Source organism: Anolis carolinensis, chromosome 1, assembly GCF_035594765.1.
Source record: "Anolis carolinensis isolate JA03-04 chromosome 1, rAnoCar3.1.pri, whole genome shotgun sequence".
Taxonomy (NCBI): Eukaryota; Metazoa; Chordata; class Lepidosauria; order Squamata; family Dactyloidae; genus Anolis; species Anolis carolinensis.
The window spans coordinates 224,677,963-224,690,473 of record NC_085841.1 but is presented as its reverse complement, the minus strand read 5'-3'; the positions used below and the strand labels follow the sequence as shown (position 1 = coordinate 224,690,473).

At 39.8% G+C, this 12,511-nt stretch overlaps 1 protein-coding gene across 1 annotated transcript in view; it reads right to left on the bottom strand.

Annotated features, from left to right (window-relative positions):
* Window positions 1-5,843: 5,843 nt before the first annotated feature.
* Window positions 5,844-12,511, bottom strand: part of rnd3 (Rho family GTPase 3) — a 33,364-nt gene continuing 26,696 nt past the window's right edge. Inside the window, exon 5 of the mRNA XM_062966224.1 lies at window positions 5,844-7,836. Coding sequence (XP_062822294.1) covers window positions 7,585-7,836 — 252 coding nt within the window. The 3' untranslated portion in view covers window positions 5,844-7,584. The remainder of the gene's footprint in view (window positions 7,837-12,511) is intronic.

Sequence of the window (12,511 nt, the reverse complement as noted above, 5' to 3'; positions counted from 1 at the left end):
ACCATCTGAGATTACCTGTCAGCTGCAATCTCATTATAAATGGTTACTATTAATTGGGCACAATGCAGCTGCTCCACCTGAGCTTGCTTCGAGAAAGAAAAGCTGCTGCCGATGTTGTAATGCCAACTCAACAATACCATATTGGCATGATATCTTGGCTAAACACTTTGTTATTTTAGGCTTGTGTTTGTTACAGTAGCCAGACAAATTAGGCTCGAATGTCCTGATGCCAATGTCAACAGTTGGAAACAAATTCTACCAACATTCGTTAATTTTACACACGCTTCCATTAATTTGAAACCACCGTATTTGAAGTTACAAACTGCAGAGTATTCCATGTAGCCAACCCTCCTCATCAGTGATTCATTTTTAAAGATTTCCAACCATATCTATACATTCAATTTAGAATTGGCAAAGTTTAGTATGCATCCAAAGACAGACATGTGAACCTGTGGACTGCATTTGGGCACTCAATCTGTTTCACAGACCCCAAGAAACCTTCCCAAAGCCCTCAACCTCCCAAAATGTAAAACTTTTCAGTCACTTTTTCTTTACAAAATAACAAAGTAGGTATCTAAACTGCCAGATAAACATGATGGTCTGTATTCCCCTGTCCTTTGCTATCTCCCAAAGCACATCACAAATGGAGGAAAACTGCCATTCTGTGATCAAAACCAAAAGATTGTAAGTAATGTATCATGTCTGGTTGGGCTCGTAGCGGTTCTGCAGCTCACAGGCCTCTCAGAATTATCAGCTCAATTTCTGTAGTACTTGAATTACCCTTCTCATTCTGTATTAAGTAAATAGTTGCTAGTCATTTATCATTGAGCAATCCTTTCCTTTCTAACACTATTGCATGGAGATGATCAAGGGTCCATTGCAGGTCATAATATATGGAGAAATTAACATTACTCACTACTCTGGAAAAGACAGTTTTGATGAAATGAACCATTGGTTGACTAACTTTTTCCAAAACAAACAAGCATGGGAGGTCTCCCGTCCAGAGGGAACGTGAAGCGGGAGGCACAAGATTATGAAACAAACCAAAACCCTTCCATCTTTACACTGGGATTCCAATCTGGATCATTTCTTTCCCAACAATATAATTTTTGAAAGTCAGTTTAGTCCTCAAGAGGCAGAGCTCAACATCATCCTTTCAACTAGCCAGCTAACACTCAGTGCAGTATGACACTTGGATCTGTGGGATTGGTACATGCAGTTTCCTAGGACTTTCAGTGTGATTCTGTGACATGTTGTTGTCAGAAGTTGAACACAGACTTACACTGGAGGACCTAGAAATTGTAGAGAGATATTCTTTCTAAGCAGTGGTTCTCAATCTGTGTGTCCCCAGGTGTTTTGACCTACAACTCCCAGAAATTCCAGCCAGTTTACCAGCTGTTAAGATTTCTGGGAGTTGAAGGCCAAAATATCTGGGGACTCACAGGTTGAGAACCACTCCTTTTGACATTGTCTAGGTCTTCCAGTATGATTCTATGGCATTCTTCCACTGGAAAGGTTCATTTCAATGAGGTTCTTTATTACCATAAGAACCTAAATATTTGGGTCTGTACTGTATTTTCCAAACTGGTGTGGTTAGAACTTGGAAGAATTGTTTTATAATACCAGTATTCCCAGAATTATAATCCACAATGGTAGCCTTTGCAAACTCTGGATATGACTTCCTCAAGTCTCAAAGAGACCAAACTTCCCTAGTTAGCTACTGGAAGGGAACAAGATTCAAAGAACAAGCAGCTGTCTGAACCCCTATGTCCCTTTATGCAGTTGGAGGTGGGTCATGGTTCAAACAATCTGGTTGAAAATAACTCCCAGGTTCAGGCTAGGAGTGGGACTTTTGCAGACCTCCAAACATTGTTGAAACACAGCTCCCATCAGTCCTACCCAGTGGTTAATGGTGATGAATGCTGGGAGGTGTGGCCCAACACTACCTGGGGGGCTGTACTTAGCTCATCCATTATAAAGAGTGAGCCAGGCTATTGGTTTCTCTAAGTGTTGAGTTCTATTACTCTATGTCAGCCCATTTACCACCATAGGCCACATAAGCCAACCCACACAACTCAGTTGAACTTCAGTTGCCTTTTGTAAATTACTGTGAATGTTTATTTAGATTTTATGTCGCTATATAATTCTTGTCTAATTCTGTCTGACTATATTGGTTTAGGTTATTGTTTACTCAATTCACTGATACAGTATTAGGTTTAATTTGGTGTTAGGTTTTTAATGGTGCATTCATATGTGGGGTCTTGTTGGGATTTTATGCCAATATTTATCTGTTTTTGAAGGCATTGAATATATGCCGTTGTTTGTTGGAATCCGCCCCGAGATAAGGTGGAACAGAAATAAAGTTTTTTTATTATTATTATTATTATTATTATTATTATTATTATTATTATTATTATTGACACAACAACATAGTATGACACAGCAAACAAGATAGATATGCTGGATTTCGTATCACAAAATCACAAGTTGAACACTTCCCAAGCGTTTAGGACTGTGTGATGTATTTTCGGATGATGCGCGCAGATCCCAGTAGGCAGTTGGCAGATCGTAATTTTGTCAATGTCTATTGTTTCCAAATGCTGGCTGAGATCTTTTGGCACGGCATCCAATGTGCCGATCACCAACGGGACCACCTGTACTGGTTTCTGCCAGAGACTTTGCAGTTCGATCTTGAGGTCCTTATAGTGGCTGAGTTTTTCCTGTTGTTTGTCATCAATTTGACTGTCACCTGGGATGGAAATCAATAATCCAAACCTTTTTCTTTTCCGCAACTGTGATGTCTGGTGTGTTGTGTTCCAGAACTTTGTCAGTCTGGATTCGAAAGTCCCACAGTATCCTTGCGTGTTCATTTTCCATTACTTTTGCAGGTTTGTGATCCCACCAGTTCTTTACTGCTGGGAGGTGGTACTTGAGGCATAAGTTCCAATGAATCATTTGGGCCACATAGTTGTGCCTCTGCTTGTAGTCAGTCTGTGCGATTTTCTTACAGCAGCTGAGGATTTGATCAATGGTTTTGTTAGCTTCCTTTCTTCTTCTTCTTCTTCTTCTTCTTCTTCTTATTATTATTATTATTATTATTATTATTATTATTATTATTATTAATTACCATTGCCTCCAAGCCTCACTATAGTCAAAAGGCTTTTTCACCATGGGGGCATTTGATGGAAGAAACAGCATTTTTCCGCACTTGCTGCTGCTCTCTTGCCGTTTAGTGACGTGATAGCTTAAAAAGAATGGGACTAGCATCTTCCATCTTCTTTTATCTGTTTGTTTTTCCTTTTATCTGTTTACTATCCCCAAAACATTGAGCAGATAACATTGTCTGGTTCAGTCATGTTTAACGAAGACCCTTCTGTTGTAAACGGCAAAGAACTAGCTTAGACGAAGCCCCTCCGGTACTCTGCCCGTTTGCTCTTTGATAAAGGAGAACATGCAGCAACATGTTCCCTCCCACATTTTTTTCTTTTTTAGATTAAATTAGAAAGGATCAGATTATTACTATCCAAGAATGTATTTCCTTAAATACTCCAGTTGAGGATTCTGAACTGATTTTTCCACCTGCAACATGACTCTTTCAAGTACACTATCCTAAAATGGAAACTTCCACTGGGACCGGAGTAAAGATTCTAACAGGCTTTTAATTCCAATAATAATCTCTCACAATCGTTCTTTAATGTATTTCACACTAGTCAGTCTCCCCACATTTGTGGATTTGGCATTTTCAGATTCATGGGTTTGCTGTCACTAACACCCCTTCCACTTTGACATCTGCAATTAGCTCATGCACGTTCATACCATAGTCTTGGACTTTGGGAGTGGGCAGACCAACAATAACCACAGCTGTTGCCAACCACTTTCTGGGATGTGAATGTGTGCACCACGGCATTAGGGCTCATGTGGACATGCACCAGAAATCTCCCTTGCCAACCTCTCCTGGAAACCAACATAGCAGCAGGCATATGGAGGGACTTGGCATTTCATTGCTGTTACTCTGCCTCTCCAGGTCTTCAGAGCATAGCAACTATGATGTCCCTTGCCAACAACCTCCAGAAGCCTGCTCGTGCATAGCCATCACTGCTGCTTAGCCCTTGCTATCACTTTAAGAAGTCAGGGCCCCAGTGATCTCAGTTGACAACCACAACTCTCAAACTTGTGAGTTCATAGGCTTTGGGAGGGGGAGCGACTGAGATAACTGCTTTTCCATTGTCCCTACAGCTTTGGGGATCATCAGGTTTCAGGGGAATTTGTAGGAAGTGGGTGGAGCAGCATTAGTTCATTCCCGTTGTTGTAAGTACAGACCCAAACTTTGGGAGGATGGACAATAGTTGTAATCACTTGTTCCCCCCTTCTTCTTTGGGCTTGGGTCTTTATGTGAATGTGTACACAGGAGCATCCTCTCCACCTGCTGACCTGGCTATGACGCCTTACTCCACCCTCACAGATATTCACGTAGTTTCCACTTATGTGGGGTTTCTATGCCCTGCAAACGTGGAGGACTGAATAAGTAAGGAAATAACTAAGTAAGGAAAGGAAAGAATATATATCAGATATATACAGATATATATTCTTTCCTTTCCTTACTTAGTTTATCCATACCTCACAACCTCTGAGGATGCCTGCCATAGATGTGGACGAAACGTCAGGAGAGAATACTTCTGGAACATGGCCACACAGCCCGAAAAACATATAACAACCCAATGTTCTGGTTTCTTTTTTACACAAGAATAGACTCTTAACATTCACTCACAACCAGTTTTGACTCACAGGAGCCTTCATCAGGTAGTTGGGTCTGTAAATATTACATGTTATCAATACACATGTACAATTTCTAGGCATAAAGATTACTGCAGATGCAGACTGCAGCTAGGAAATTAGAAGACGTTTACTTCTTTACTTCTTGGGAGGAGAGCAATGAACAAACTCAATAAAATAGTGAAGAGTTGAGACATCACACTAGCAATGAAGGTCTGAATAGTTAAAGCAATGGTATTCCCCGTAGTAACCTATGGATGTGAGAGCTGGACCATAATGCTGAGCGAAGGAAGCTAGACGCTTGTGAATTGTGGTGTTGGAGGAAAATTCTGAGAGTGCTTTGGACCGCAAGATGATCCAACCAGTTCATACTCCAGGAAATAAAGTCCGACTGCTCACTGGAGGGAAGGATATTGGAAGCAAAGATGAAGTACTTTGGCCACATAATGAGAAGACAGGAAAGTTTGGAGAAGAGAATGATGCTGGGGAAGATGGAAGGAAAAAGGAAGAGGGGTCGGCCAAGGACAAGGTGGATAGATAGTATCCTTGAAGTGACTGGCTTGAACATCTAGCTGTTGACCTTGAAGGAGCTGGGGGAGCTCTGGCGTGGACTGATCCAGAAGGTCACAAAGAGTCGGAAGCGACTGAACGAATAAACAACCAAACAATTTGTCAACTAGAAACAACAGGCTTGTGTATACACACACACACACACAACTTACATATGTAAAGAAACCAGAACATCTACAGGCATCTGTAGTAAAGACACAAGAACTATTACTATACACGTGAAGAAGAATTTTCTCATCTTTTGAGAAAAAACAAATTATTTTTAATGTGAATGTAACAATCCTATGTTTTGCTGACATCATTTCTATTTGTATGTATGCATTGAACTTCTATGTGTTTTTAAATACTTTTGCATCACTGCAATTAGTGCACACTGGTCTTTCTAGATCTAAGGGAAGCCTTTTTCTTTTTCTGTGTTAAAGGGCCCCAGGTTAGTCTGTGCAGAACTGCAGCCAAAGAAGCACAATCAATCAGTGCAGAACAGGACACAACGAGAAGTGTGAACGACTAAACAATTTTTTTATTAAAAAGAAAAGAAATAAATACTGCAGAAACAATAACCAAACATACAAAGAGACTGACATTTGTTAAAACATGGTGGTTGTTGTGTTGAAACAGTTAACTTATTTTTCTTTTTACAAATACTTAAATACAAGAAAGCACTTGCCAGCTAATTTTTTTCCTCTTTTTAATACTGCCATAAGCATATCATTGCATCAATCAGAAGCGTATTATGGTGGCAATATATCTGGAATTTCTGTGGAAATAAATACTTCAAAAATGAAGCGCTGGAGAAGGAAAATGCTTGCATCCAACAAGCCTTAGGGACACTTTCTCTCAGCAGAGTTTTGGTGTGTCCTCTGAAACATAACAACATCTGCAAACTATTTTCAAGATTGGCTTAGTGGTTGTAACAATAGTCACTAGTCAGTGAAAAGGAATTCAACAGAATGTGGGTCACACAAGTCATTTTTAATATGATCACTGTCTGGATATGCTTGTATTAGACCTTCAGGATTCATGCAATATCCAGTTTCCACTGGGGACCGCTTAAAAGCTCTGCCGTTCCTGCTGGCTCCTCCTCGTTTCCTTAGAGTGCTCATTACAAGTAAACAAAAAAATGTGTAATAAGAGACGGTCATCCATATGCAGCCATTTTAAGAGATGCATTGTAATGAAGATAATTGGGTAGGTTGGCTCATGTGCTAGCTTTCAACAACAACAACAACGACAACACCCAGTATAGAAGTGTAGAAAATTTGTATAGCAGAACAGCACTTATTCCCCTAACACAGTGCTGAGGCTGTTTCCCTTCATACCGAAGGAGGCAATTAGGAGGGAAGTAAGACTAACATTCCTTTCTAATTAAGGAGCTTTTTAAATACCTAAAACTTAGCACCATTCATCTGTTAGGGCGTTGAGATTTAACCCAAGATATCCCAATAGCCTACAATTTCCTTATGAAAAAGGCCTCAAAACAACTTGGCTCTTAGACCATTATTGGATTTTTCATGACAGTCACAATGGCGAAGAGGAAGATTCTGCACTTGAAAATTACCCTTAAATAGATAACGTATATATACTTTAAAATCCCCCCTCTTCCCATTCTCTTCTGGGCTTTTACAATTTGACATTTCTAAATGCGCTTTGAATCTGACTTGCTTAATTTCTTTCAATCTCCAGCCATCTCATTAAGAAATTACATTTCAAAGCCTCTTAACACAGCTTTTTCCTCTGGATGACCACTCTTTCCGATTTTGAGGATAAACATAAAGGAAAAGCAATCGTATCCTTTGGGTGGGGGGGAAATCAAACTGTCTCGTGGGGAAAGCTTTGCAACAAAGAGAGTAGGAATATTGCAAATTTATTTTTAAAAGCAATATTTTTGCACGGTAATCAAAAATCAACATCGGTATTCAAAAATAGATCTAAAAATAAGCATCCTCCAGGACATCGCTTCTTCTGGTGCTACCGATCCTTTCATTTCTCTCGCACATTCAAAAAGAGCTCCCTTCATATTTGGTATTTATCCAAGTAACATTGACATCCCTTCAGAAATCCACTTCTTCTACACAATGGCTCTCCCAGTACAGTTTCTTGCCCAATGTGGGTGAGCCATGGGCTTGAAGCATTGACTGCCCATAACAATAGACCATTTTCCTTGGGCACTTCTTGTCAAGTCTTCACCTCTCCCACACAAACACACTGTCCTTGCCATCTTCGTTCAAGTGACAGAGCCATTCACATCACTGTACAACTCTTAGCTTTGTCCTTTCGCAGGTCTGTAGTAACTGTTGAGAGTTCCGGCCGGCCAGGCATGTGCGAAATCCGCTGTTTTGCTCTCTGTGACTTGTTTCGCTTGACGTTTTTATTCGTTTTGTTCACACAGGCCAGCGTAGCCACATGGAAAATGTCTCTGACACTGTTTTCAGACTGCAAGGCTGAGCATTCAATATAAGTGGCTGCTCCAATCTGCTTGGCCATGTTTGCTCCCTGGGAAAGGGTGGAGAAAGGAGAAAAAAGAGTGGTTTAATTTATTTGGTTTGTACTCTGTTTTTCTTTACTTGTCCAATGAGAGTAAAGCTGATACTGAGAGCAGCCACCAACACAAGACCATATAAAGTTACCATAAGCTGCACAATCAGAAAATGATAACTGAAAATAATGTGAAGACACACAATTCTCCCTAGTTAGCAACTATTTTTATTGTGTCAGAAGCGACTTGAGAGCGTACTGCATTGGCCTTCTACAGAGATATTGCCCAGGGTACGACTGGATGTGTTACCATCCTGTGGGAGGCTTCTATCATGTCCCCACAAGCTAGAGCTGACAGACGGGATCTTACCTCGTCTCACGGATTCGAACTGGCAACCTTCAGGTCAGTAACTCAACCTTCAGGATAACAGTCCAGCTGGCACAAGGGTTGAACCCATTACGCCACTGTGGCTCCTAACTGTAATCTAATTAATAATAATATAATAATAAAAAATCTAGAACTCAGTTTACAGTCTACGTAAACACTCCATTTGTTTAGATGCCAACTTCAAGAAAATGTGTTTTTGCAAATATGAGCAGCTTGTTTCTATACATACATACATAAAGTAGAGTCTCGCTTATCCAACCTTCACTTATCCAATATTCTGTATTTTCCAATGCAGTTGGCCTTTTAGTAGTCAATGTTTTTGTAGTCAATGTTTTCAATACATTGCGATGTTTTGGTGCTAAATCTGTAAATGCAATAATTACTACATAATGCTACCATGTATTGAACTGCTTTTTTTTTTTGGATTTGTTGTAAAACATGATGTTTTGGTGGTTAATTAATACAATCATAATGTAATTTGATGTGATGTTTAATAGGCTTTTCCTTAATGCCTCCTTAATATCCAACATTTTTGCTAATCCAACGTTCCGCCAGCCCGTTTATGTTGGATAAGTGAGACTCTACTGCACACATGGCTAGCCCATCTTCGTATTCTATGTGCTCTCCTTTTTTATTTCTGTTTTACTTTGTATTTTTTAATAAAATCAATAGAAATAGAAATAAACCCACTGAGAAAGCTGTAACAGGGGGATTTGAAGACTACAATCATAACTGGGTTGGCAGTGGTGGCAAATGACCTACTTATTTGTGTGCTTTTGGCCTGACAAGCTTCAGGGTCAGTCAGAGTAGAGTAATGTAGGGTTCTATCTTTCACAGTTCATTACTTTATGTCAATGGTCCAAAGTTCTGACACAACTAAAAGTTGTTATGAAATCTCCTAGGATGGCATGCCCACTAGACATTTGCATTAACCAGAGCTCATGAGAGCTCTTATACCTCTTAGTCACTGCAAGAAAGAAAATTCAGTGTCAACATTTTCTAGAGCCCTTATGTTTGACATAAAGTTCAATGTTGAGCTGTGACTAGATTGGAAATTCACAATATCTTGGCAAATGTATTTTATTTGCCAAGGAAAACATTTTGCTTTTATGCCTACGGTACAAACTAATGTTTGTGCAGATGCTTGAGTGGACTTCCAGGTCTGGGAGGTATGTTATTTTTTCTTAACACAGGTCAAGAAGTTGAATGTGTTTTATTGTGACATTCTGATATTGACTTTAAAAATCTAACATGTTTCAGGGGACAATAAATCTAGTTAAACTGGGTCAGGCAAATCCATTCCTCAGTTTTCCTCCCTAAGTTAGCCTTTCCCAATCAGGGGCCTTTCTAATGTTTTGGTTTGGCCAGCTGATAGGAGAGCTTGCCAACAATTTGATAAGGTAGGAATTATAATTCAAAATATTTGGAAGATGACTGGAATTTTTTTTAAAGTGATAGAATAAGGCTCTCCAAAAAGTATGAGATTAGGAGTGTTTTAGAAATCAGATGGAATATGTGCCAATTTTAATGTAAGCTATGGGGAAGCTAAAAGAGCCAGGTGGCAAAGTGTGTTAAAGCACAGAGCTGCTGAACTTGCAGACCGAAAGGTCCCAGGTTCAAATCCTGGGAGTGGCGTGAGCAGCCACTGTTAGCTCCAGCTTCTGCCAACCTAGCAGTTCGAAAACATGCCAATGTGAGTAGATCAATGGGTACCACTCTGGCAGGAAGGTAACAGCGCTCCATGCAGTCATGCCGGCCACATGACCTGGAGATGTCTATGGACAACGCCGGCTCTTCGGCTTAGAAATCGAGATAAGCACCAACCCCCAGAGTCGGTCACGACTGGACTTAACGTCAGGGGAAACCTTTACCTATAGGAAAGCTAGAGAGAAACCAACACACACTGGTGCAGGCGACATCCGTGTTTTGGAGGGGCTGAATCTGCTTTCACCTTTAGTCCAAATTCTAAATGTCCCATTCAAGGTGCTAAACTTGATCTGGTTCATTATCTGGATGTTTCGATTCAAGTGTAGACTAAAATCCAGAGCTGTTTTGCTCACCCATTAACATGGAAGCCACCAGCGGCCACTACAAACAAGCACACAGATGCACACAAGCAAGCCTTGAAATCAATAGGATTTGCTCTGATAAGCAGGGCTAGAATTAAACTGTATGACTAAAAGACAGGAGAAACAGCGAGAAGAAAAGTTATTTCAGATCTCTAAGTCTTTCCCTAAATCAATAGGATTAATCTTAAAGAAGGGCTGCTTGTCACTGAGCCATTGACAGCTGCTCAAAACAACTAAGGGGTTTATAGAAGTATAGATAAAGGATGCCTGCAGTGATTCTGTACAGAAGGCTCATAAGCTGGAACAAAATAAATAGCTATCCAGTTTTCCTGTCACAAGTTCTGCAACATATTTGCTCTGAATTAGGGTTGTGGAAGTTGGAGAGGATGCAGACTGTAGATAACTGCCAGACACAGTTCTATAACTAGAAAAATAAATTTTGCCACCAACATTAGGAAACACCTCACATACTTTATCAGTATCTGGTCTAACTGCAACTATCTGATAGGCATCCAGAAACCATTAAATTGCTGAACACGAAGATAAGCACATTCAGAAATTTGGGCTGCTTTGCTGAAGCAACTAAACTTTGTGCAAACTTAGCATTTGGAGGAGAAAGAAGAAATCCCTTCAGCCAGTATGTGTGAAGAAAGTTCATCTCTTAACATGCTCAAGTGGCAAACAGATGGCTTTGGATTTGGGTAGTTGATCAATCTCCCACAAGAGAACTTAAACAAAGAAACAGGACACTGGTAACCTCTCAGAAGAAAAATAGTGGGGTAGACCAACTTTATATGTTATTATAGAAAGCTTTGATCTGGTATCCACAGAAATGCAGCCCACAAAGCAACATACCCTAAAGCCTTGGGAAAAAGCCAAACCATATGACTTAGAAGCCACTACCAAAAACAATACAGCTCTAGGGGTTTTCTAATCCCTATAGGTTTCCCTGCAATGTTTCTGTATGAACCAGGGGACAGGCAGAAATTATATGGTAGTAGCTATTATGCAGGGCCACAGACAGTCAACTTGGAAACAATGCAGTGGTTTATGGCTAAGATGAACTTTTTGGGAAGGAAGGGTGGCAGAGGCAGGACAAGCAATTGAATTTTCTTTCTTATCACAGTGCTATTTTGAAGATGTGCAGGCTGAGATTTGGTTCCAGAGTATACCTCACTCAACGCTATGTTTTGTTATGAGTTTTAAAATTTAGTAGGGCTTTTAAAAATACATTTTAGCCTCTACTCTGGATATTAGAATCACTTTCACAAGAACTGGAACTGAACAGGAAAGGATTCAACGAAGACGGGGATCATGTGAGATTCAGGAGCTCCCAGGAAAAATGTTGTTGGTAAAGTTAAAAACAGAAGGTTCTCTGCTGTTCCTACAACTATTCTGTGATACTTCATCTTCCCTATTTTTCCTCCCACCCCAGAATTTCTGCCACAAGGAAATAAATAATGGAGATGCATTGCCTTGTGGCTATTGGATATGTGTTCAAACTCCTGACAAATTCTATTTCCCAGGCTTTTTTTTTTTTTTGCAAAATGTGTCCAGACATTGTATCTATTAATTCTATATTCCAAGGGTAGACAACTTCCAAAATGGTTTAGACTACAATTCCCACAAGCCAAGTTACAAGCGTTAGGGTAGGTGTCCACAGAAATGTCAATAAAATAGATATATGGAACTGTAGTCCAAAAATATTTGACATTAAATTTCGATTAGATCCAGGGAACTCAGTGACACTTACATCTGAGTAGCCACTCTGGACTGCACTACTAAATCTAAGTGACCGAAACAAAAACAGAGTTAATTCTGCATTTTTGCTTGAGAAGGATAGTTCATCAATGACTAAGCAAAACCTTCATGAATGTCAAAATATTTTGCGCACATGCAATTCAAGCAGGACAAGTTTCTTGAATGCCAGTCATTAAGCAACCAACTGACAAAACTTTGCCTGGAAAAAGAAGAGCAACATTTCCTGCATAAACTGACTTCAGTCCTGTCTTTATTTATTTATTTATTTATTTATTTATTTATTTATTTATTTACAGTATTTATATTCCGCCCTTCTCACCCCGAAGGGGACTCAGGGCGGATCACATTATATCAAGTTGCTTGCTAAGTTCCAACAGATACAAAACATGGAAAATCAAAGGGCTCATCATTGTCTAGTCCTTGTGATGCCAAAATGAAAAACCAGCACTATAGAACTAACAACTCTATTTTAAAA